Consider the following 25,966-nt stretch of genomic DNA (forward strand, 5'->3'; position numbering starts at 1 on the left):
GCCCTGAGTGATTGAAATGTCATAACTTCTGCTTTGTTTATAGATTTAAAACGTAAATTGTGGTTTGTTTTGATTTCTTTTTTACAACTTCCTAATACTCAAAACATTCCTCAGTGTTTTTGAGGAATAACTTTCCTTCTCTTATGGTGCCTTTTTGCACAATGCTTAAATTGGCTTTCATTTACTTCTACAAATGTAAAACCAGCCTGTAAAACTCAGACTATGGTTAGAGGTCAAAATGTAACTGAGGAGAGAGACCCAGGTTCAGATCTCTGCTCTGCTGTGAAGCGTGCTGAATAACCTTGGACTAATTTGTCTAGCCTACTTTACAGGATTGTTGCAAGGATAAAATGGGGGAAAGGGGTCTGTGTTCAGCACACGGAGCTCCTTAGATGTGGGGTAAAAAAAAATCAACTAAAAACTAATTTAAATAACATCCAGTATCCATGTTCTTTCCTGTACTAACAATATTCCTGCATGGTGCCGATTTGTCACAAGAGACTCGAGTGTGCTTTTTAGCATTGTGTATGAAAGTTTTGCTGAATGCTGTTCACTGAAGATGTAATTACAAGTAATCTGAAGCATCACAGAAATAGATTTTCATTTGTCATAAATGGGGTGCGAGCAAGCCCAAAACTACGGTTCTTGTATTCATTTTTGTTATTGCCATAACATTTACTTTCTAATTTCTTTGCCTTTCAGAAAAGGATAGCAACCTTCACCAATAAATTAGTGCTGTAGCAAAACCGCATGTTATCACTGACTAGTAGAGTGAACTATATTTAAAAGATTGCATGCCTGCTGCCTTCAAGCAGGCCAGAATGATCGCCGCTCAGGAGTGGAACTCTCTCTCCATTATAGGATTATCTTATTTCAGTGGAGGTTATAGAATTTTTCTCCTCTCCCCATTCTGGTATTTTTTGGCAACTGAACATTAGGTCAGTGCACATCTGTAAAATATGGATAATTGTTGACTTGCTGTGCTCTCTCTGAAAACATTAAATCATTTACATTAATTTGTTTACATCCTCGTCAGTGTCAGTGATGTATGTTCCAGTCCTTTGTCTAAATGCAGCTACCTGTGTTACTAGAAAACAGGTAAAACCTGAAGATATATACTATATATAGGGGGTGGGGGTGGAGTTGCATCAGGTGGTAACCAACTCTCTGGGGCCTGGCCATTTGAAAGGGTTGTGCGCCACTCTCTAAAAGAAAGGGTTGGAAGTGCAGGACAGCCCTGTCTCCATTGTTGCCTCTGTGTTTCAGCTTGGCACACTGTTGCCTGCCAGTGATGTAAAATGTGCTGAGTTTTGGTTTGGACTGTCAGCTGTGCAAGCCATGCTTGTGTAACATTTTATTCCTTCCACAAAAGAAAAAAAAAAGAACTGGCATGATGGATGGCAGTCTTTCTAAGGAAATGTGACAGAATCTTGTTTTCATAAATTAAAATGATTATATGATGCTTAGCACACTCAGATGTTCAACACAGCTCCATACATTATTATGTCCATATTGTGGATGGGAGACTGAGGCAGAGAGGAAATAGCTTTCCTAAGGCTGTCTTGTGAGTTCATGACACAGCATTAATAACAGTGCAGATGTAGGGCTCCCATGCATATATAGTGACTGTTCAAAATAAAAGAATGTAAACCTGACTCTGCAATTGATGAACTGCATTGCTGTCAGGATTTGATTAGCATAAGGGATGGGGTGTGCAGCATTTCCTTTGGCCTTGCCACTGTCCCTGTGAAGGTGGAAATGGTTGCCATAGGAATGTAGCAGCTGGAAGGACGGACTAAACATTACAGCTCCTTGAGCATCCTTCTGCCATCACAACTGACTTAATTCTGTTATTTTAATTGTCAGTTGTTTTTATTCCAAACAGTTTGGGGAGCTGTTATGACTTTGAGGTGGTCTGTGCATTTGAAAGAGATGAAAGTGTGCAGATATGCAAGTCTACCTGTCAGGGGTGTTGTGAGGATAAAATGTTAGCTGCTTTGGGTATGCAATTTCAAAAGATTATGTTTCAAGATTGCTGATGATTTTGATATGAATCCCTTGTGATGGGCGGGACTTCAAGTTGGCTTAGAAAAATATTATTACTCTTTATACCTTCCTCACTGGTACCAAAACATCCTTCCTTGTCAAGAATCCATTCCCTGCCATAATAATCTGTATTCTTCAAAAGGTATTTAATATTAGACTACTCTATGCAAGCTTAAGGACAGCACTCTTCCAAGATGAGTGATTTCTCCAGGAGTCATTGTGGCCCACATAAAGCCAGAAAGAATGCCCGAAAGCTGTAAAGAGACTTGCCACCAGCATCTTTTAGCTGCTTCAACACCAAAAGATGAACCAGGATTCATGCTCTATCTGAAGCCACTTTTAAAAAAAATACTGCTGCTGAAACTTACAGAACTGTACCATGGTATGTAAGGTAGTCATGCAGTGCCTGGCAACTGACAGGAAGGTTGTATGGAGGGGCCAGCATCCCAGGGGAAATTTAAAAAGAAAAGTAAGGCCTCATCAACTTACAGGAAATTTGGACTGTGGAATTTCTGGCAATTCCTAGCGCTACCCAGAAGTGACAATAGTGGCTCTAGGAATTGCCAGGAGCTCTATGGTCAGAACTTCCTTTAAGTAGATTAAGCCTTATTTTTCTAATTTTTCTCTCCAGGATAATCTGCTACACATTTCCAGTTTGGCCCCAGTTTCTGCTCACTGATCAGATGAGCATTGGCAGGCAGGGTCCGCTATTTCCTGGAGGTCTCCCACCATAAGTGGGCAAATTGGTATGCTACCACCAGGCATGGCTGTATGTGTAGGTATCCTTCTGTGTGCCCTTTTCTGAATCTCTTTTTGGGATCCTGAGGGCCATACTAAGCATTATGTGTGACACAGGTCAGGTCACAGGTATCCAGCCTGACTCACCGTCTTATGTATAAACTTATATATAAACCCCTTTCACTGTCTCCACTTGTGTGACTAAGGACACATGTAGCCAGAGAAAGTGGTAAACAGGCACTTCTACGGCCACTTGTGGTGGCAAAAAATGGATGGGGGGGGTAACTTGAAGCTTCTCCTCATGCAGTGCAGCACTCGGAGCTGAATGGAGCACTTTTAAGGTGAGTTCCCCAGTTTAGATGTGTGACTGCACCCCAATTCAACTTGTCACTCATAACATCTGATTTGGCCCTGAATTTGTGTATACATAGGCATGTACTTGGAGCAGTATCTGGTAGAAGAAGAGCTGGTTTATACTCTGCTTTTCTGTACCCTAAGGAGTTTCAAAATGGCTTACACTCTTCTTCCCTTCCTCTTCTCACAACAGGTGCCTGGGAAGGTAGGTGGGGCTGAGAGAGTTCTCAGAGAACTGTGACTGGCCCAAGGTCACCCAGCAGGCTTCAGGAGGAGGAGTGGGAAATCAAATCTGGTTCTCCAGATTAGAGGCCACCCCTCTTAACCATTGCAGCAAGCTGGCTGGAGATGAAGAGGGATAGAAGGACAAGCTTTTACATTACCTGAATCATTCTTTGTTTGATAGAGATGCTGATGAAATGAACAAGGAAAAGGGGCACATTTTGAAAAGTCAGTGCAGGAGAATTCAGATAATGATAAGGTATCTCTTTGCAGAGGCTGTTTTACATCTCTAGATGGAACAGAGTCCCCCTGTGCATGTATGTATGGTGTTGTGATGAAAAAGGAGCAATATGGAGAAGCAGATGCTGTGGCAAAGGTAGTGAAAGGGGTCCAGTTGACTGCGAAGAATCTGATTGGGGCAAAAGCAAAGGGAAAAAGAGGCTCCCAGGCATAGTTTGAAATGTCCAGTTAGTGTTGAGCAAGGCCCAGTTTGGTCTGGCTATGGGGAAAGTGCCATAGAGTCACAAAACTACCCTTCGCTGGAAGTGTGGAACCCTGCCTGTCCCATCATAAAACATTTTAATGTACTTAATACTGGTCATAGTTCTGTGGTTTGATGCAAGATGGTGCCTGTGTATACCTTTGGCTCCAGAGGCTTCAGAAGGGATCTCAGAGTAATGCTCGATAAGCTTGTATTTAATGTTTGACTATGCTGAACTTTCAGGAAAAGATTTGACACTTGTTTGAAATGAAAGGATGGCTAAACTGTCTATTGCAACAATTCATTTTTTTCCTTTTTAGGGTACTATATGATGAATGTTTTATTATGGCCAATGACACTTTGGAAGGTTTTCATGAAGTGAATCTAGCTTCACCTACTACTCCAGATCTTCTGGGAGTCTATGAATCAAAGGCTTGTGAACAAACTACCTCACCCACAGTTATTTACCGGCTACATCCCTCAGCTGTGTGCTCAGCACCTATCCAGCCTAGTGCTCTGAACGTTTCTGATCTGCCTACACAACCTGTTTATTCATCTCCTAGGCACCTAAATTGTGCAGAAACATCAGGTATCAGGTTGGTTTTTCAAAACTGTTTCTGTTGATATTGAACATGATTTTTAATTAACTCACGAAGTCTGTGTGTTTGGGTTTTATTTTTAAAAACCCCTTTATTTGCTTAATGTGCAATAGGCTATTAAATTGCTAAAAGAGATGCTTCTTTTTCCCCTTTCATAGCATCAATGTTACGGAAACTGTACCTTGTTCTACCTCTGGACCCCAGTTTGGGTCAACCAAACATGATCGTTCCAGAAAGGAAAGCAGTAATGCAGAGAGAGAATTTTTGCGGGGTGCGGCAGTAACAGATTTTTCAGAAGGGAGTGAAGAAGTTCTGGGGCTCAGCACAGACAGTCTTTCTCATCTGCGGAGCCCATCTGTATTGGAAGTGAGAGAGAAGGGTTATGAAAGATTGAAGGAGGAACTTGCTAAAGCTCAAAGGGTAAGATTCATATATTGTACATTTTTGTATTTGTAGTATAAGCAAAGGCTGTCTACCACTCACAACTCTGTGTAAGTGTAGAATTGTAGCATTGGTCAAAGAGTCTGGCTTCCTGAGAATCTGATTAGAAAAACCAAACTCCCCCCCTCATCATATCTCTCGAAATTTCAGCTGTGAATATAGACTCAAATGAAATGTGCATGGTCAGTGTCTGGAATCTCAACAGTCAGGGAGGTGGTGATTGGTTGGTGTGGTAAAGGAATAGGAATAAGATTTCTTTTTTCAGAGATTGGTACAGGATACTTTACTGCTGTGCATCCCCTCCTTTTGAAAAGCAGAAACAGAGTAAACAATGCAAATGTTTGTTAGTTTGCACAGTGTATTGAATTCAAACATTCAGCTTTCCCTCATACACAGTTTGGGCTGCTTTGATTCTTAACTTTATTTTAGGAAAATAAAGTACCCACAGCACTGTAAATGTTTTACTTTAACAGTTTAAATAGCAATTTTAAACAAGCACTTTTCTTATGATAACAGAGTTTGATAATCTGTTCTGTCTGTTGATAATGCTCATGAGGTGGGGGGGTACAGAAAAAGCCCAGCAGGGACTCATTTGCATATTAGGCCACACCCCATGATGTCACAATTTTTTCACACAGGGCTTTTTTTTTTGTAGAAAACTGCATTCCTGTGTATTCCTGCTCAAAAAAAAGCCCTGCTTATGAACATCACCTTGTTCTCCTGCTGCTGCTACTTTTCCCCCTCAGATGACAAATATTCTTTTCTCTTGATATTCTGAATGTGGGTGTTCCTTGGTTGCAGTGCTGCATCTGGGTAGACAGTTTGAGTCCCATTCAGTTCAGATCCTACTCAGCCTTGAATCCAGTTGGATGGCCTCATGCCAGTCACGTTCTTGCAGCCTAACTTACCTTTCAGGACTGTTATAATGATAAAATGGATGCAGCAAGAACCATGTACTCTGTCCCTAAGAGTCTTGGTGGGAGGATGGGGTTAAAACATGATCGATTTGTCATGTAATTTAAAAAAAAGTTTAGTTTACAAAAACACCCATAGTTGGGAGTGAACCTTTAAAAACAAAAACAAAGCCAAGACATAGTATTAATTTCCTTCTTGTGTTTAAAATCATTTGTGACCATCCATGGTTGAAATGTTGCACAACACAGGCCCTGGAATCCTAGGGTCACAGATGAAGAGAACAAACAACTCTCTCATTTGATGTTTTCTGCCAGGGCAGCTTTGCTGTTAAATCAAGATTATTTCTGTCACAAGCTTCAAGCTGCTTAGTCTGGAGAAGTCCTGTTGATATAAATGGGCTTGTTTCAGAGAAAGTGGATTAGAGATTACAGCCTAAAGTGTATACCTTGGTCAGAGCTACTCTGCTTTGTGTGTTTTGCAAATGAAACACTTTACCACTTTGCAATTCTGCTGAGATGGATTCTTTTGTAAAGAGCTTTTTGTTCTTGGAAGGAAGGCAGTACAGTAAAACTCAGTCTTGTCGCTTGTTGGGAGATTGCTTCTGTTGCTACCCATATATCTTTGTCCCTTTTAGGGTGGTTACTCTGCTTTCTGTTGAGTGAGTTTAGAATACTTTATGTATCCTCCTTTTGTTATTACACTTGAATTGGTCTGCTGAATGTTTACTGCCCCCTAGTGCTGTATATTGTTATTGTTGTGGGGGTTTGTTCCATTTTGCGGTTCTTTACTCAACTTGTGACTTCAGGCTGGGGAGTAATACAGGAATCTGAACAGAATACTGTCTTTTGTATGTTGCAAGAGAGCAGTTGCTGCTTGGACAGGCACAAGCTATGTGGGATCCATTGTCTAGGTAAGAGTAATACAATGACAAGAGTAGCACAGCAACAGGAACAGCATCATATAGAGCTATGGGCAGCTGCAACAGCTGACAATGGACTGGTTTGACCAATGTGCTCTCTGGGAACACAAATTCTTGTGTTGCATTTGCTGTGACGCAGGCCATGTCTAGGGGATGGGGGCTATGGTATAGTGGCAGAGCAGTCTGCATAGGGTGCAAGAGGTGCCAGATTCAGTCCTCTGCCTCCCAGTTAAAAGGAGCAGATAGCAGGTGACATGACAAAGCCTCTGCCTGAGACCCTGGAGAGCCAGTACTGAGTGGACAGTACTGACCTCGATGGTCTGACTCTTTTTAAGGCTGTCTCCATTTTGCTCTTTTCCTTTCTCACAACTCAACTGTCATTTTGAGCAGCTCCTCTAGCTACCCTAAACCAACTTTCCATTTTACATGTCATTTTATATTGACATGTAGCTCCTCTTTTGGAGGTTGTGTGTCAGTGTGCCCCAACCACTATTTGTAGTTTGGGAGGAAGGCATTATAGTTGGGGGCCTGCCTAGTCTCCACTGTGTGTAAATCATGATTGACTAAGAAGATTGGGCTGCTAGATAAAGTGTCCAGTGCCAGCTAATCCACCAAAGGTATAGTTCAAGGAAAGAGAGGCGAGAAATATCTTAAGGTGGCTTACTTCAGTCAGCCATTCTAAGAGCAAGGGCATAACAGTATTTATTGGCTGTTGTTCCACGTTGTGAACTTGTTACAGTCTATGATGGGAACAGCTGGTGTTGCGCTACCGCTGCAGGCTGCTTTTTGTCCTCTCATGGTACCAGGTGGGCTTGTGAGAGGATTGGCTGTTTGCCTGGATGTCTGTGTTAAGATGCTTAGATGCATTTTCTGATTTGCTTCAAAGCATATGATCAGGCTGAAAATATTAACAAGTAGTATTTATAATGGCTTTTTATTTGGTAATGTTTATTGTTCTTCAGACTTCTGTTATGTTTTTCACTATTAGAATAAAATTTAAATTTTCTGCAGGAGCTGAAATTAAAAGATGAAGAATGCGAAAGACTTTCTAAAGTGCGTGACCAGCTTGGACAGGAATTGGAAGAACTTACTGCTAGTCTGTTTGAGGTGTGTTTGCAGACTTCACTGTAATACATTCTAAGAGAATGTGAAGGCTCCTCTGCATAGTATTTGGATGTTTTCTCCTTCAAAACGCGGGGGCTTGGAAAGTAGCTTGTTTTAGACCTTCATTTGTAAGAAAGACAGCAGCTCAGTACACAGGGTGTCTTCAGGTCATTTTGGAATGTGCAAGTTCCTGGAAAGAGAGGTTACAATATTGTCACCAGTGTTCCCTCTATGCTGAGTTAGTGTGAGCTAGCTCACAGTTTTTTAGCCTCTGGCTCATACATTTTTGTCTTAGCTCAGGAAAAATGGCCCTAGAGCAAACTAATTTATGCTGTAGCTCACAACTTTAGTGACAGTCGATGCTCCCTCTAAGTTGTGGAGTCTTGTGAGCAAAAATTCTACTTTGTTAGCTACTGGTATTAAAGTTGTAAGCAAGTGATTTGTCTGCTGCATACATTAGTTTGCTCTGGGGCCATCTTTTCTGAGATAAGACAAAAATGACTGAAATGGAGGCTAAAAAACTGTGAGCTAGCTCACACCAACTCAACCTAGAGGGAACACTGGTGCCAGTAGCTCACGGAGTAGAGTTTTTGCTCAGAAGACTCCATAGCTTAGAGGGAACATTGATTGTCACTGAAATTATCCAAAGCCTGTTGGAGAGCTTCTTCAGACAAGTTAATGGTTTCCCATGTAGAATGGCAGCTACACTTCTTTTTTCTGTGGTATCCAAGCCAAAAAGTATTTGTCTTATCTGGATCAGACCTCAGATTCTTGTATCATAGTTCTAGCATTATGTTTTCTTCTGGGTAACTCCCTTCACAAAGGCCCTTGAGAGTTCTGTCATGTGATAAGTACTCACTAGGTCTGACTGAACATTTCCATAATCTTGTTAGCATCTCAGTTATATTTAAGACAAAAGAATGACATTATTTCCATAGAATACTCTTTTCAAGCTATCTATATTTTTGTAAATCATGTAATGTAAACACTTTGTTTTATAGGAAGCACATAAAATGGTGAGAGAAGCAAACATAAAGCAGGCCACAGCAGAGAAACAGCTGAAAGAAGCACAAGGAAAAGTGAGTTTTGGTTGCTTAGTATTTAACGCAGAGTTGTTGATGAATACTGCGGGCTGGGTTCCAGAGAATTCATACGCATGTTCTGGGTTATAAAAAAAAACCCCTCCCCAAAGACTCCCATGCTCCTTTTTGAGCTTGTGAAAGCTAAAGAACGATGTGTGTATTAGATGTGAAAGCAGTTTTGAAGGAAACTGCTACAATTTGTGTACATGTTATTTCTCCTTGATGTTAACTTTCAGAAGAGTCACTTTGTATTAGCCCTTTATAAATTCTTTTGAATTCCCATCTCTGTAGCCTCTGCAAGTATTTGAACAACTTGGGAAGTCCGAATCCACATACTCACAGCTAGTGCTAAAGGGTAATACCATGTGAACATTCTGGGGCAGGTTATGGATTTCATTCTGAATTCTTTTTCTTTGTTGTGTTAGCCATTAGAGCTTAGTCTGTCTGTCTTGTTTTAATAGCAAGTTGACAGTAGTGGACTCAGTTCAGCATCATGCACAGCTAGAGAATATTTGGAGGGAAATAATGCCTCAAACATAAGTTTTTCTTTTTGATTTTATGGTAGCAAGAGACAAATTGAAAAGTCTGTTGGACAGAAGGCTATAGAGTTTATTGTTCTGATCCATCTTCCTAGTGTTTACCATAGCTTTGGTAAGAGTCGCCTGATAATACACTTTTACTGGTGATGAGCAGAGATGCTTAAATTCCCCTGTAAAGGAATGGGGCACATCGCTTTTCATGAGTTAGAGAGTTAGGAAACTCCTAAAGAGTAAGAAGACCATGGTGGGCTTTCGGTCTTCCACTGTTAGCAACAAAGAGGGATTTCAAATGAACTAAAGTACAAGGGAATAGACCTTGAGTTAGTCTTGGCATTGTGGAACAATGCTTATTGTGCATGAGAAAATATTGTGATCTCATTTTCTTTCCAGCTGCAGTGATGCCAGAATCTGTGTCATCAAGCTATAACTGGCACTTTTTCATGTTCTAGTTAATAAAGTAGCTGTTCTCCACAATTTGATCTGAGAGAAAGCTGTAGATCCGGTATGATTCAATGTGTAGTTTGTTGGAGGACTGATTTTAACCCACCTGGTTTCAGCTGGATTCTCACTGCAGCATCAGTACCATATGGAATCGGAGCTGATTGTCTAAAAAATTCATGACTTTTTAAAAACTCCTATTTGCACATAATTTCAGATTTGAATTGGGATTGGGACTTGTTTTAGACTGAGGGGTACCAATGATATACCAGCCACTCTGCTGACTAATGAACGCCCTGGCAAATTATCTGCAGCCTTATTGTCCTGGAGATGTTTAATACTGAGTCATCTCTCACTGGTAGCCCAGTTCCATTGTGTTTAATATGTCACACACATATTCTACTATTCTGCTCTTACAGATGCGCTCCAGTTGTTTCTGGTTCTGGCAAAAGTCACACATAAAGTCACACACACAATCTAAAATGACCATTGTTAGAACCTTAGCAGGGGTGATAGATTGGCTGCAGTGGTCTACCTTTAGGACACTTTGTACAAAGAGGGATTGCCCAAACTCTGAAGGTTTAACTGCTGTTATCAGGACTGTGGAATGATTTCTTACCTCTGTAATCACCTGCTAAATTACAGAGGTAGTATTTTGGAAGCATCATATCTTATGTGGAAGTTTAAATTGAAAGAGCAGAAAAAACTGCTCGAGTTCAGGTGTCAAATCAGACTGGACACACATGAAGGTTTTTTGATGATCTATGTTCTTGCGAGGCTAATATTAGCTTTTCTTAGCTATCTGTGCATTTATACAATGCCATACAATGAAGTGACTTTTCTGTGGTGGCCCTAAATGCTGTAATGAGTTTAACTGAAATTTCATGTTCATATCACCTTGCTAATATTCTACATATTTTGTTCGATTATCAGTTCAGACATGCATATGACTGATCCCAAATCTCTTTGATTGGATTATATGTAAAAATTTGCATAGCTGCTGGGATTGCTGTAGAATTGCTCCCCAAAATTATAACCTTGTCTCTGGTGTGTTGACTGTGGATCTTATGGCTATATTCTGGCTTCTTTGTGATCTTAGCTTTCAGACATGAACCTGTACCATATTTCATTCCTATTGTGGAACTATTGTGGGGGGAGGGATGGTGGCTCAGTGGTAGAGCATCTGCTTGGTAAGCAGAAGGTCCCAGGTTCAATCCCTGGCATCTCCAACTAAAAAGGGTCCAAGCAAGTAGGCATGAAAAACCTCAGCTTGAGACCCTGGAGAGCCACTGCCAGTCTGAGTAGACAATACTGACTTTGATGGGCCGAGGGTCTGATTCAGTATAAGGCAGCTTCATATGTTCATAACTTCTGCCATGGAGTTTCTAAACACAAATAATCCCTTACTGAAAAAACATGCATCCCTTCTCACTGATTCTGTGTAGGCTGTAAAGCTGTGGTCTGTCTCTTAACATTTAGATTGATGTTCTTCAAGCTGAAGTAGCAGCACTGAAAACATTAGTGCTGTCCACTTCCCCAACCTCTCCAACGAAAACGCCTGAGTCTGGTGGAAAGGCTGCCTTCAAAAAAGGCCATACAAGGAACAAGAGTACAAGTAGTGCCATGGGTATCAATAACCAGGACCTCGCCATGGTGCAGCCAATTGTGAAAGACTGCAAAGAGGTATTTTGAGCACTGTGGTAGCTGAATAATGGAATGTATGGTAAGCCTGCATTACAAGATCTGCAGGAAATGGGTAATAGCAGCATGTTTGTTCCTTCCAGTTATTAATACAGTTGTGTAGTAGTAAAGGTAAAGCAAGGGTCAGGTCAGCTGGTAACTTGGAATGTCAGTAAAGTCTGATTTTTAAAAATTAACAAAAGCCCACAGAAATATCCATTAACACTCTCCCTCCACCAACCCTCATTGGGGGGAAAAATCTTGGAAAGCATGAAAGTTTTAAAGACTTCAGACACCCCCCCCTTAAATGAAGGAAAAGGAAGGGTTTGGAAAGATTGCAGTTTTTGCAGTAGAAAAGAGGCATGCTTATGCGGTGGTCAGGCTCTATGTGATACACCCCAACTGTCCCCTGGAATGCATTCATGTGGAGAAGCATAGTGTTCTGACTCCATGGATATGGCTGCACCATTCCTGCAGTTTTTCAACTGTGATAACAGAGAAAAAAGTGCTATTATAAGCTTCTGTGAATAGCAGACAGCTGCTTGACAGCTGAAGCTGGTATCCATAGAAGGTTTGATTCATGTATACAGGTGTCTCTCACGACTGGTCATCACATGGAGAATATTTTCAACATGCAAGAATGAACTCCCTGTTCCCCTTTATAATATCTGTTCTGCGCATGTGCTTTTAGCCAGCGATATAATTGTGCAGATGATGATGTTCACTGTTTCACCTACCCTCTAGCATTCATTTCTCCTATGAAACCTGTTTTATGGTATGAACAAAGTAATTGATCTCCGTGGGTGAAAATTCCAGGCTGCTGGTTTGAAATGTAGGGAAATAATCCTTCCAGGGGAAGTCAGTTTCATTTGTACAATGAATACGTTGGTTTAACAAGAATGGTATTCATATATTACTTGTTGCTAGCTGCCCTGAGCCTGTCAGGGGAGGGTGGGATATAAATGATTAAATAAATAAAATATAAGTGTAAAGAAGTTGGTTGCCAGTAATTTATTCTGCATAAATGCCTAATGAAGTTGAAATTACAATAGATTCTAGTTACAATTCTAAATACAGCTGAATGATTAGAAAAAAGTATATAGCAAAGTAGTATATATTGAATACTTGACATTTAATTAAGACATCTCCTTGGATGATTTTCTCTTTAAGATTTCTTGATTGCATTAGACATATGAACAAAGTGGTTTAATACTTCCTGTTATGAATTTTGAAAATTTAAATTTTTACCTGTTCAGTATTGCTGTCCCATATGCTCAAAATAAAATCGGAGGTTTAAAAAAGTTTTTTTTCCATATATGTGTCAATATTTTAGGAAGGGAAGATGTTAGCAAGTAAGCCATGCTGATTTTTTTTTATTATTTTGAGAAGCCTTACAATGGTGGAAAAGAATAGCTGCTTTACAGCTGAGAGCATGAAAGCTATTGTTGTGCAATCCCACCAAAGTCACACTAATCTCAGTAACGAATGAAATTGCCAACCTCCGGATAGGTAGCAAGAAAATAAAGCACAAAGCTTCCGTGATTATCAGCCTCAGACACTAAAGAAACAATAACAATATTATCAAAAGCTTAGTGTATTCTATGTAACATAAAGCACAGACACAACTCAATAATTTAGGAAACAGAACATCCCAAAGTAGCCATCAGAAATCAAGTCCAATTTTTAAAGCAGTCCAATACTGTTTCCTTGATGAAAGGTCTGATGTAGCCCTGGAGAAGAATGATGAGTGATGTCCAGGTAGATTCAAATTTTAAGGCAGCCAGCAGTCCAATTATTGCAACAAGGATGTACTATTGCCTTGTTTCACAATTGCTTCTTCAAGCTGCATACCATTAAAAAACAAAGACATCAGCATAACACTAGAAAAAAAACTGGAATATAAAAGAATAAGAAACATATTTACCATCAGGTAATCAATTTCAGATACAAGGGTATGAACGCCAAGAAATTCAAGTCTCCAGACTTCAAGTCACTGTGAGCAACTTAATACATACCCATTAGTACTAAGCACCAACTTATATATCCACAGGTGAATCCCATTAGGCGTTCCTTAAAGGTACATTCCCTGTAGTCATTGTCATATCCAAACTAGTAATCATTCTAAAGAATCATTCTAAATAATAACTATAAAGATTTTAGAACTGGAGGAAACCTGGTAGGTAACACACCTTTGCAGTTAGAGAAATTATTCAAGTTACAAAGTCTGTTATAGATCACAAGTATACAGATTCTTTTAAAAACTGGAGGAAACCTGGTAGGTAACACACATTTACATTCTACAGTCAGCGGAAACATGACAGGTCCCATTCATTATTCAAACCCTCTGGTACTAATGTTCTCAATTTAAAAATAAGATGCATTTTTTGTTGCAGAAGCCAGGTGGTGCTATCTACCTTCCCTTGAAGATATACGGGAAATTTTAAAACTACAAAAAAATCTTAGTGAATCTGGTTCATGGTTATAAGGCAGGAAATGTTCAACCAATGGGGCATCAGTCATGTGATTTTTTATCCGTGATTTGTGTTCAAGTACATGTGTAGGTATTGCACGTGTAGTGCTGCCCAAGTACATACGCGGACACGGACAGAGCACAGCATAGACACATTTTTTAGTTGAGCAGGTGGTGGTCTCCTTCAGGCTCACTCTATAACCCGTAAGAGGTGTACATATTCACTAATCTGCAAGCACAGTCTGCATGTGGAACAAGCTCTGCATCTGTGGTGGCCCCCCGTCCTGTTTAAAGGTAAGACCAGGTCTTTAAAGTCAGAATTAACCAGTAAGTCTCCAATGTTCTTAGTGCGCTTATAGCATATTCTTGGGTTTTCTTGACATCCTGGAATGTCCTTAACCAAAACCCATTTTTTTAAATAATGTTCTGAATAGAATTTGCTAAGGGCGAATATTGCAGGGCACCATTAATTCTGCTTGACTCCTGTTGGTGATGTTTCCTTTATCTCAAATAAAGAAGACCTCTGTACTCTCTCAACCCTAGAGAGGGCTCCCTGTAAAACTCTTTCTGGGTACCCACAAGAACGAAAACCCTGGCATATTTGATCCCTTTCTTTTTCAAAGTCCCTTTGTTCAGAAGAGTTTCTTTTGGCTCTAATCATTTGGCTATAGGGCAAGCTTGCCCGCAAATGAGATGGGTGGCATGATTGAAAATGTAAAGGAACATTCTTATCAGTGGGTTTTTTATATATCTTAACTGCCAGAGTATTATTCCAGTTCTTACAAACCCACGTGTCCAAAAAAGCAATCATATTTTTATCTGCCTTGTATGAGAACTTTATAGAAGGATGAACAGAATTCATCCATTCAACCAATGGTTCAACAGCTGCATCATCAGATACCACAGCTGTTACATCATCAATATACCTTCTTATCCAAATGACAGAGGGAAGAAAAACAGGTTGACTTGTGAGTTGCAAAAAAATCTCCTTTCGACTTCCAGTTTCGGTGATGCGGGGTTGAGAGCGGCTTGGACCGAGGCACTCTGAAATCAGCACTTTTGAGGGGTCGCCCACGAAGGACGACTTGATTCTGGGGGCCCGGAAGGCTTCCAGAAGGCTGGAGGATTGAGCGGTAGATCAGGGAAGTCAGTGGAGGCGGCTGCTCCCATGATCCGCTTTCCTTAAGCCTCTTTGTGCCAGTCGCCATTTTTAAATGGCATAAGGGTCAGCCACCGGCTTCTTCCTTTACTTTTCACCACTCTGCATTCCGGACTTCCAAGTTTCATAAAGGACATGAGCTTCTTACTACTGTAAGTGTTTTCCCCCACATTTTATTTATGACTAATAGCTTTGGCAGGGAAAAAGAGAATCAGGAGCAGATTTTGAGTAAAGCAAGAGACTGAGAAAGAGGGGGGAACCCTCCCTCTTTCTTTTCCAAGGCTTGAAAAAGTTTGCACAGCCTGATATATGTAGAGCACCTGCACGTAAGAGACTTCATCAATTTATACTAGATGACTTAACTTAAATGGCTTCTTTTAAACTCCCCGTGGGTGATGAAAGTGCTTTGCTTCTGGGGAAAAGATGTTTGCTGACAGATCTGAGAGCTGGATGGTTCAGTCAAGTTTTGAAGAACTAGTTCAAGTTTTTGGATGGAATTTATAATCATGTAAAGAATTATCAAAAGCTGGTGAATATTTGATACTGACTATAAGATTCAACAGGATCTCTGGTGGTAACAGGAGTACTTTGCAAATTTTCTAAAAACAAAAAAAAACCCAAATGGTTTTTTAATTTTCCTGTGGATATATATTACTTTATTTGGTGTTGTACTTTTTTCTTTTTCTTTTTTGGTTTTGTGTATTCCTGTGGCTGGATTATTTTTTGGATATGGTTGCAAATTTGGTTTGGGATTTTTTTTTTTGTGCACCTGCATGTTTTTACTTTTGGATTTGTAGGTTTTTCTCCCTTTTTGTTTGGATTATTGTTTATTTTGGGGGCATGTGTTTGGATTACAAATAGGGCATTCAGCCCTGGATTACAGATTCATTGCTTCTCTACCTGGATTATTGTATTTTTGTTTGATGCATCTGTGTTGTTGGTTTTTTTGCCTTTATTTTTGGGTGTTGGTCCTTCTCTAGTGTGGTCTGGATTATTGGTTTACAATTTAAATTTGGGTCTCACCCTTGGATTACAAATAGGGTAATCAGCCCTGGATTACAGATTTATACTTTTGCATCTTTTATACCTGAAATTTACCTGGAAGATCAGTTGGTGATTTGGATTACAATTGAATTAGCTTTGTTTTATACAACAGGCAATGGCTGTACTTTCAGAGAACTGAACTGAACTGTTTTTTCTACTATCTGTTGTGGTGAACTGAAAAGAGGTGTTTATTATTGTTTTTAGTAGTGCTTTGACTAACGCAAATTGTTGATAGAAACCAAAAAGTTGCTTTCATTTTTGAACTGTTTTGATAATAAGGATACTCTTGGGCACAAACAAGATACAAACAAGAACAAAGAGTTTTAAAACAAATGTGGAAAAGGTGTTATTGGACTTTCGCCTGTGAGTGTTTTCACTTTCAGCAAGAATGAGTGGGCCTAAGGACTCTGTAAAAAAAAAAACTACAACAATGAAGGAAAACAAACGTTTCCTTCACCTAATCCTCCATCTGGACCAGGAAAAAATTTATGATTATGCAAGGAGATATGAAAGAGATGCAAGCTGCTTTAATGACTTCTATAGTACAACTAACTAGCAAAGTAGACAACATTGGTGAGCAGATGACAGAGATTTAGAAAAAGCTTGCAGAGAATACCAGACAGACAACTGAGACTAACAAGGCCTTAAAAGTACTGGAGGGTCAAGTGACAGAGAATACCCAAAAGGTGGAACATATGGAAAAAGAACAGAAAATACAAGACTCTAGACTCCTACAACTGGAAGTAGATAGAGCTGCGTATATGTTGAGGTTCCAAAATATACCAGAAGAGAAAAATGAAGATTTACAGAAAATTTTAAGTGAGGCCTTGACTGAAATTTTGAAGGTGACTCCTGAGTGGATGGAAGAAGAATTTGATCAAGTTAAACGGGTACCCTCGAGCTATACAAGACGAAACAAGCTGCCCAGTGAAGTTCATTTGAAATTTACAAGAAAGAGGACCAAAGATGATATTCTGAAACAAGTAAGGGGCAGACCAATGATGATAACTGGAAATATGGTGAAAATTCTAAGGGAGGTTCCCTGGCCTGTGAGACAAAAGAGGAGAGAATACCAAGAGTTAATAGACTTTCTGAGAAGAAGAGAAATACCTTACATATGCTTAATGCCAGAGGGCCTTCTTTTTACATACCAGGAAACCAGATATAGGATTAATTCCATCTTCAAAACGCAGCATTTTTTTGGAAAGAATGAAGGAAAGGAAGGCAAAGAAAAGAAGGATGAAGAGGAGGAGGAGGGAGAAGCTTCTGCGGAAGAAAATCCAAGTGAATCACGGCGATATCATACAAGGCAATACTCCAAAAAGGATAAAAAAGATAATGATAATTCAAATCCATAATGGCCTCAATAGTCTCAATTAATGTGAATGGACTTAATTCTCCTGCTAAAAGGAGAAAGACATTTAGATATTCGGAAAAATTGGAAATGGATATAATTTGCTTACAAGAAACTCATATTCTAATGAAAGATCAACATTTCTTGAAAAACAAAAAAGTAGGTAACTTATTCATAACAACAGATTAGTATAAGAAGAAAAGGGGAGTGGCAACATACGTTAAAAATAAATTCAATCCACAATTGCAGTTTGGCTCTGAAGATGGAAGAATTTTACTAGTGGAAATCACTGGACAATAAAAAAATCTTATTGGCAAATATCTATGCTCCAAATGATCACCAAGAGAAATTTTTCCAAGATTTGCATTTTAAATTAACAAATCTGGAATATGCAGAGTATTGTTTAATAGGAGACTAACGCAGTTCCGGATAGACAATTGGATAAAAAAATGCCCAAACAAATGAAATGTAAAGGTTCTCAGTTGCCAGTAAGCTTTTGGAAATTTGCAGAAGAAATGGACTTGGTAGAAGTATGGAGAACAAGGTATCCTAATTCTAAAGATTTTACCTATTACTCTGCCAGTCCTGTAACCTGGTTAAGAATTGACATTTGTTGGCTTTCGGCAAGTCTGATTAAAGATCTAGTTGACACAGAAATTCAAACAAGAGTTATTTCAGATCATAGTCCTGTAATAATAAAGTTAAAAGGTTTACGGAAGAGAAAAGTATGGCGCTTAAATACCTCAATTTTGAAAGATGAAGAATTTCTTAAAGAATCCAAGGCTGAAATGGAGTATTTTTTCAAACAGAATACAACACAAGGAGTAAAGATGCAGGTAGTTTGGGACACTGCTAAAGCTTACTATAGGGGCCTTGCAGTTAGATATAGTAGTAAGAAAAGAAAAGAGAGAACTGAAAACTTGCAAAATTTAATGTCACAAGCCAGAGAAGCTGAAAGAAATCTTAAAAAACAACCAACAAAAGGTGAATAAGATCAAACAATTTGGCCAATATGCAGGATTAAAGATTAATTGCCACAAAACAAAATTTTTGACAAAGAATATGACGATGGAACAAATTCAGTCCTTCCAGCAGAAATCAGAATTTTTGTATGAAGTTTTTAAAAAATATTTAGGCATCATTATCTCAAACAAATGCAGCAGTTTAAAAGCAGACAATTATGATAATCTACTTAAAGAAATTTTAAAAGACTTGGAAAAATGGTATGATTTAAGCTCATCTTTAATGGGAAGAATAGCTTTAATAAAGATGAATATTTTACGAAGATTATTGTTTCTATTTCAAACTATTCCAATATTTTTAAATAGTGGATTTTTTCAAGAATTGAACAGGATGATTGCGAAATATGTCTGGCAAGGCAAAAAACCTAGAATTAAACTCAAAGCATTGCAGGATTCTAAACTACGAGCAGGCTTGGGCCTACCAGATTTGCAGTTATACTATAAAGCATCTGCACTGTTATGGGTAAGAGACTGGATACTCCTGAATGACAAGAGACAATTGCTACTAGAAGGACATGATTTGACTATGGGATGGCATGCATATTTGTGGTATCAAAGACTTGAAGGCCACTCCTATTTTAAAAACCATTGGTTTTGACAATCTCTGTATCATATCTGGTCATGGTTGAAGACGAGAATTTATCAAAAAATTCCAAGATGGGTCTCACCAGTAGAAGCATTTACCCATCCAAACCTTTTAAAAACAAACCTAATCTATAAGTATGATGACCTGTTAGGAAAAGACAATCAATTGAAAACCAAAGAAGAATTGGAAGGCGTGGATATCAAAATGAACTGGTGGTTGAGAATGCAAGTTGAATCGAATATGCCAAAGACAAGATGATAGGTTTTAATACAGAACAATATGTATTTGATAAAATTTTGTTGGGTCCGCAGGAAAAGTTAACCTCTAAATTATATGCATATCTACTTCAAATGAAGACACAAAATGAAGTTGTAAAGGACTGTATGGTTCAATGGGCAAAAAACTTTGGATATAATATTGCATTAGAAGACTGGGAGGGACTGTGGAAATTTAATGTCAAATTAACTAGGTCAGTAACCTTTAAAGAAAATCTATATAAGATGTTTTATAGATGGTATCTGACACCACAGAAATTGTGCAAGATTTATACTAATATGTCCAACAAGTGTTGGAAATGTACCAAAACAGATTGGTTCTCTTTTTCATATGTGATAGATATGTGAGACTGTGAAAGACTATTGGAAAATGGTCCATGAAACGTACAGAAGATCACCAAGACACAGATTTATTTTAAACCAGAACTATTTTTATTGAACATATTCCCTGAGGACTATTCCAAAGAGATGAGACACTTGTTGGCGCACTTTAACTCAGCAGCTAGGATCCTTTTGGCGCAAAGATGGAAGTCTCAGGAAATTCCCATGAAAATGGATTTAGTGGGGAAAGTTTTGGAAACAGCAGAATTGGACTTTTTATCTCAGTTGTTGACTGGGAAATCTAAAGAAGAAGCAAGAAAATACTGGATTAAATTCTATGCCTGGTTAGATAGCCAAGACTCTTAAGATTCTCTGATGTGAACTTATTTTTCCCTTTTTCCCTGTATTCTGTCTTACAAAACCTGTCCCTATTGGAACTGTCAGAATTGCTGGATAATTTTAACAAAAGGAGTATACTATAAAACGTGAAATGGATTTGGTGTAGGTGAGACAAAAATAGTAGGGGACAATTTATATTAAGAAGTTATTGTAGAATTATGATCTTTGAAAATATTCTTACGCAAGATAATACTGGAATGTATTGTGTTTTCTACTTCCCAATCCCCTATCGCTATCTTTTTTTCTGAAACTTATAAAACTTTTTGAAAATGAAAAAAACCTCCTCTCAAGGTCTGCCATAAACAAACAAGCAAGACTGGAAAAGAAAGCACTGTCCATCGAAACCCCCTTAATTTGCACATAAAACTGATCTTTAAACTATGTTCCAAAATAATATCCACAAATTCCAACAGAAAATAAGTAGGAGGGGAAGGGTCTTGTCTAGCTTCAAAAATGTCTTGTAGCACCATCCTAGCCTCATAATGAGGAATATTCGTATAGAGAGAATTTACATCCATGGAAACCAGCATGGCTTCAGAGAAAACCTGAAGTCCCTCTACCTGTGTGATGAAGTCTGCTATGTCTCTTATGTAGGTGGAAATTTTCAACACATGAGGTTTCAAGAAATAATCAAGAAACTGGCTCAGTGGCTCAAGCAGGGACGCGGTAACAGAAACTATTGGCCTTCCGGGTGGGGGAAAACCCTCTTTATGAATCTTGGGAAGGATTTTTTTTAAAAATCCTGTACCTTTCCAGAGATATATCCTAATTCACTAGCTTCTACCAGTGTAATATCAATCAGTCTCTCAACTTTATCTGTTAGATCACCATCCAGAGGAACATAAAATGTACGATCTGAAAGTTGGCGAGAGAGCTCAGCCATATAGTCTTCGGTGTTAAGAATAACAACCCCGCCCTCCTTATCAGCAGGTTTTATTACAATTTGGTCATACAAATTGTTTCCTAAATTATTGAGTTGTGTCTGTACTTTATGTTACATAGAATACACTAAGCTTTAGATAATATTGTTATTGTTTCTTTAGTGTCTGAGGCTGGTAATCACGGAAGCTTTGTGCTTTATTTTCTTGCTACTTGCCACAGTGGTTGTCTTGTTGTGTTACTTAACCTGCAGATAGGACCTGGAGATCTCCTGCTATTACAGTTGATCTCCAGATGACCATGATCATGAGAAAGTATCTGCATTGGAGGGTGGATCTATGGCATTACACCCTGCTGAGGTCCCTTCCCTCCCCCAAACCTCCCTCCCCAGGCTCCACCCCCAAAATTTCCAGGTATTTCCCAACGCAGAATTGGCAACCTTACAGGTACAGATCAATGGGACCCAGTCTAAATTGTGCCCATTAAGCTTAGACATTGAAATATAAATGTGATCATGCAGTGGGTATTGCTTATAAGATTGATGAACTTTTGACTCTTGGTTTTGTGTTTCTGTGTTAGGCTGACTTAGCTTTGTATAATGAATTCAGATCCTGGAAGGATGATCCCACTATGGACAGAACATGCCCTTTCCTAGACAAAATCTACCAGGAAGATATCTTTCCATGTTTAACCTTCTCAAAAAGTGAGGTAATATTTTGAAATTCTGCATTGTTATTTGGATTTGATGATGTAATGTGGAGGAGGAATTAGGAAATCTAATCTTTTAATTGTACATCTTAATATCAAGGACAGTGACCCAGATAACTGTGTACTATTAGAAAGCACAGAAACAGTTTGCCTACATGCGCTTCCTTTTGAATGGCCCCTCAGGAGCAGCATTTCAGGGCACCAGAAGCTATGCCAGGAAGGAGAAACAGAAAAACTCCTGTCACATTATAGATATCATGTTGAATCCCAGTCATAGTTTTTATGTCAGAAAATTAAATAATATTAAAGATTTAAAAACTGAAACATTGAAGTAAAGACATTCTTTGGCTCCTCAGGCCAATAGAGCTTATTGCTAATAAAGGAAAGAAGTAAAAACATGGCATGATGTGACTGTAATATTTCATTTTAAAAAATTATTTACCACAAACAACTACAAGAATCCATATATCTAGTTCCCAACTGTGCCCCCTGTGTGCGGATACTTATTTCTGCAGATAAAGGGAAGGACAGTGGCTCAGTGGTAGCGCATCTGCTTGGCAAGCAGAAGGTCCCAGGTTCAATCCCTGGCATCTCCAACTAAAAAGGGTCCAGGCAAATAGGCATGAAAAACCTCCGCTTGAGACCCTGGAGACCCTGACTTTGATGGACCAAGGGTCTGATTTAGTATAAGGCAGCTTCGTATGTTCATATGTAAGGGGCACATGGAGAGTAAAGGGATTTTTCTGCACACTTGGGGCTTGTCTGGAACTGCTCCAGGCAATCTTGCCAAGGCATCCTTCCTCCCATTCCCTTCAGACTGCATCCAGGACCAGAGATATGCAGAAAAATCTGCACATTTGAAAAAAACCATGGGGTGTTTAAACCCCCCCCCCCCCCAATTGAAGTAGTGAATACACCTCAGTGGTTGGCAATGGGACAGGGTTGCTGCACTGGGTTTGGAAGCGGTGAGTATTGTGCGGCTGGGCCCCTCTTAAATACAAAATTCAGATTCAGCAATATCTTAATTCCATGTTCCAATAATACCAACATTTTACATGCCATTCAAAGACTGAATACAGAATTTGTAATTATTCTATCTCTATAAATATTGAACCAAAAGTAACTCACTTATATCCATAGGAGTAAGGCCCGTGTGGGGGAAAAGACATTGGGCACTAGAAAGAGGCTGTATATGAGTGTCCTGGCCAAGTGGGTGGCTGGGGCAGGAGGAGAAAGATAGAGGGAGGCAAGGCATATTGAGAAGGTAGCTGTTAGGAAGGGAAAGGGACAAAGTAAGGAAATGTGGGGAAGATTATCAGAGAAGGTGGATTATCAGAGAAGTAGATGGAGAAAGAAGGGCTGAGAGCCAAAGAGAGGGGGAGCAGAGTGAGAAATTAGGGAGAAGAGAGAAAGAGAGGGAAGATAGATAGAAGAAGGAAGGAGGCAAAGCCTTGTATGTAGCTGTATCTTCATCTATCCCCCAACCCTGGATAATCATTCCCCCCCCAGCTCTGGTCCCACCCCCCCAGTGGCATTTACCCCCCACCCCTGCTATCTTTCCATGCCACCCTTGCTGCGTTGTCTCCCACCTCCATCCATAGCCTGTAATACACCCTATCCCTCTGGCTTCTCCCCCCCCCCCAAAACTCTGCAGAAAACCCCCCTATGGTTGTTCTCCCCCCACATGCCTCCACCATGCATTCCCACCCCACCTGTGGTTTCCTGGTAGTGCCGGTCTTCAGAGGGCTATGGCTGTGGCTCAAGAAGCCACAGCCACCCTGAGGAGAGATGGCTAGTTGATGTTGAAGTCCAATGGGGAAGGGCAAAAATGGATGAGGCAGTTGGAGGGACATTGGGAGGGAGGGAGAGGAGACTGTTGGTGTGCTGGGCTTGGCAAACTGTTGGTGGTGTTTAGTGAAGGTGTGGAGAGGAGGGATGGCAGAAGACCATGTGGACTGTGACAGTGAGTGTAGAAGCAGTACATGCAGTGCTTGCATAGCAGCTCCTCTCTCCCTTGCAGAGTGCAGTTTTTCTGTCTCCCCCCCTTCCTCCCCCCTTCCCCAGCCAAGAAAGTAACCATGGTGTGGCTGTTCGCCCAATTTAGTGCGCAGCCAGGTGCCCAGGAGGAAAGCAGGAGAAGTAGGCCACCTTCTCGAATGTTGTAGAAGTCTCAGCAAATCCAGGCTGAGGAGAGATGGCTGGTTGACATTGAAGTTCTACAGGAAACGTCAGTAGTGAATGGGGCAGTTGGAGGGATGTTGGAAGGGAGAGAGTGGTGAGGGCGGGAGATCATGCAGACTGGGGCAGGGAGTAGGAGTAGTAGAGGCAAAGGAGTGCAATGTCTTCCAGCAGTCAAGACATCGGAGAAGCATCCTGCTCAGGAGAGACAGTGGACTGGGTAGGTTTCTCATGCCTGTGGTGGTGGCAGTGGGCAGGCAAGAGGAAGGGGCCCTACCAATGGCATGCAAGTTCTGTTGACTGGTGGTTCATGGGCCAATGGCTGATGTGGTATGCACTGTAGCCAATGGGAGAGCTGGAAACTGCCAGCACACAAGAGTTTTGTATATGTAGGATACTTGATATGTCTGGCTCACTTAAATGTAGGTAACTTATTTAATTACTCTCATAGCGTCCCACACCCTCAATAACCATTCTGGTTTGTAAGGAAACAGTTAACTTTCCCAATGTGTTGCAAAAATTATACTTGCCACTGTTGGCACATTTAACATTCACTTACTGTATGGGACTTCAACAGTATTAATACAGGTGGATGGCTGTGTTGGTCTGAAGCAATAGGACAAAGTTTGAGTCCAGTGGCACCTTTAAGACCAACAAAGTTTAATTCTGAGTATAAGCTTTCATGTGCATGCACACTTCTTCAGATATATTGAAACAGACTTCATCAAATCCTACATGCAGATAGAGGGAGGGGTTCAGGATGGGGCTTAGCTGCCAGGAAGGGCTAGTTAGAGTCAAGATGCATATGTAACTGAGCAACAAGTATCTTGTTGTGGGGTGTGTACTAGAAAGGATAGGTTGTGATTGAAAGAGAATGATTTACTTCATGGCCAATTATGGCCTTACCCACTGCAGTACACTGCACTGTTTTTTTTAAAAATTCTGAATAGCTTGCTATATAGAGGAAGAATTCCTGAGCAGAGCTTTGTAATGTGCAGCTGTGGTGTCAAAATTTCAAATTTCTCTGTGGACCTTTTTCAGTTGGCATCTGCTGTCCTGGAGGCTGTGGAAAATAATACATTAAGCATTGAACCAGTTGGCCTGCAACCTGTTCGATTTGTGAAAGCTTCTGCAGTCGAATGTGGAGGACCAAAGTAGGTTTGAATGGAAGAAACACTGTAATATGACTGGCAAGGACTAATTCTGGCCTGTGACAAGCTATGACTGGCATGGGCTTTTACCATTCCTGAAAGTTCATAGAATGCTATAAAAGGAGCCCAAAGGCACACAATTCCCTTTGCAGTTGACCTCCTTGATCACAGTTGTGTGGTGAGATGGCTTAGACAGGGAGCATCTGTAGGCATTGCAGTACTGATGGCAGCTGCTGCACCAAAGTGAGAAAATGGATTGGGTTTGAGTGTGTTGTGGTCTCCAGAGCACAGACTTATACATTACTTTGAACTCCTTGGAGGGAGGGCAACATTTAAATGTTGAGTAGTAACCTATGTAAAAATAGTTCCATTGTGTTTTGAGTTGTGGTTCAGAAGTAAATCCAGTGTAGTTTCTTAACGGTCATTTTATTTTTATAAAACTAAGAATAGCAATTCCTTTTCTACTGTAAAGCAAAGATAGCAAAATGCAGTCCTCACACAAGAGCGTAATCTGCCCTGGAGGGAGAAAAAATACACTTTTGTGTTTTCCTTGTAAGAGGTAAATAGCTGTTTTGATGCAGATGGGAAGAGTCCTGTCTAGAGCAAAGGGGTGACTGCTCATGTGACAGAGGGAGAGAGGCAGATGGTAAAGGGTGCCAGTGCTGTGTCTTTCCTATCCAGTGCAAAGGTGGTTGTTTGTGGGGAGGAAGAAAAAGCATAAAAGACAGAGGAGAGAAGCTGTTGTAGCAGCTTTAAAAGGAAGGATAAGAAAATGGTTACAGCAGCACAAGGGGCGGGCAGGTTGGAGAGCTATATAACTGCTTGAATTGACTGGTTACTCTCAAGTGATCTTCTGCCCACC

The 25,966-nt window shown here is 40.1% G+C and overlaps 1 protein-coding gene across 1 annotated transcript in view; it reads left to right on the forward strand.

Moving 5' to 3' along the window:
- The window catches only part of RAB3IP (RAB3A interacting protein), a 44,634-nt gene that overhangs the window by 9,058 nt on the left and 9,610 nt on the right, over positions 1-25,966 (forward strand). Inside the window, exons 2-8 of the mRNA XM_060245064.1 lie at positions 4,162-4,437; positions 4,599-4,860; positions 7,727-7,822; positions 8,821-8,898; positions 11,358-11,561; positions 21,647-21,775; positions 24,995-25,107. Coding sequence (XP_060101047.1) covers positions 4,187-4,437; positions 4,599-4,860; positions 7,727-7,822; positions 8,821-8,898; positions 11,358-11,561; positions 21,647-21,775; positions 24,995-25,107 — 1,133 coding nt within the window. The 5' untranslated portion in view covers positions 4,162-4,186. The remainder of the gene's footprint in view (positions 1-4,161; positions 4,438-4,598; positions 4,861-7,726; positions 7,823-8,820; positions 8,899-11,357; positions 11,562-21,646; positions 21,776-24,994; positions 25,108-25,966) is intronic.

Source organism: Heteronotia binoei, chromosome 8 (genome assembly GCF_032191835.1).
Source record: "Heteronotia binoei isolate CCM8104 ecotype False Entrance Well chromosome 8, APGP_CSIRO_Hbin_v1, whole genome shotgun sequence".
In the NCBI taxonomy this organism is placed as follows: domain Eukaryota; kingdom Metazoa; phylum Chordata; class Lepidosauria; order Squamata; family Gekkonidae; genus Heteronotia; species Heteronotia binoei.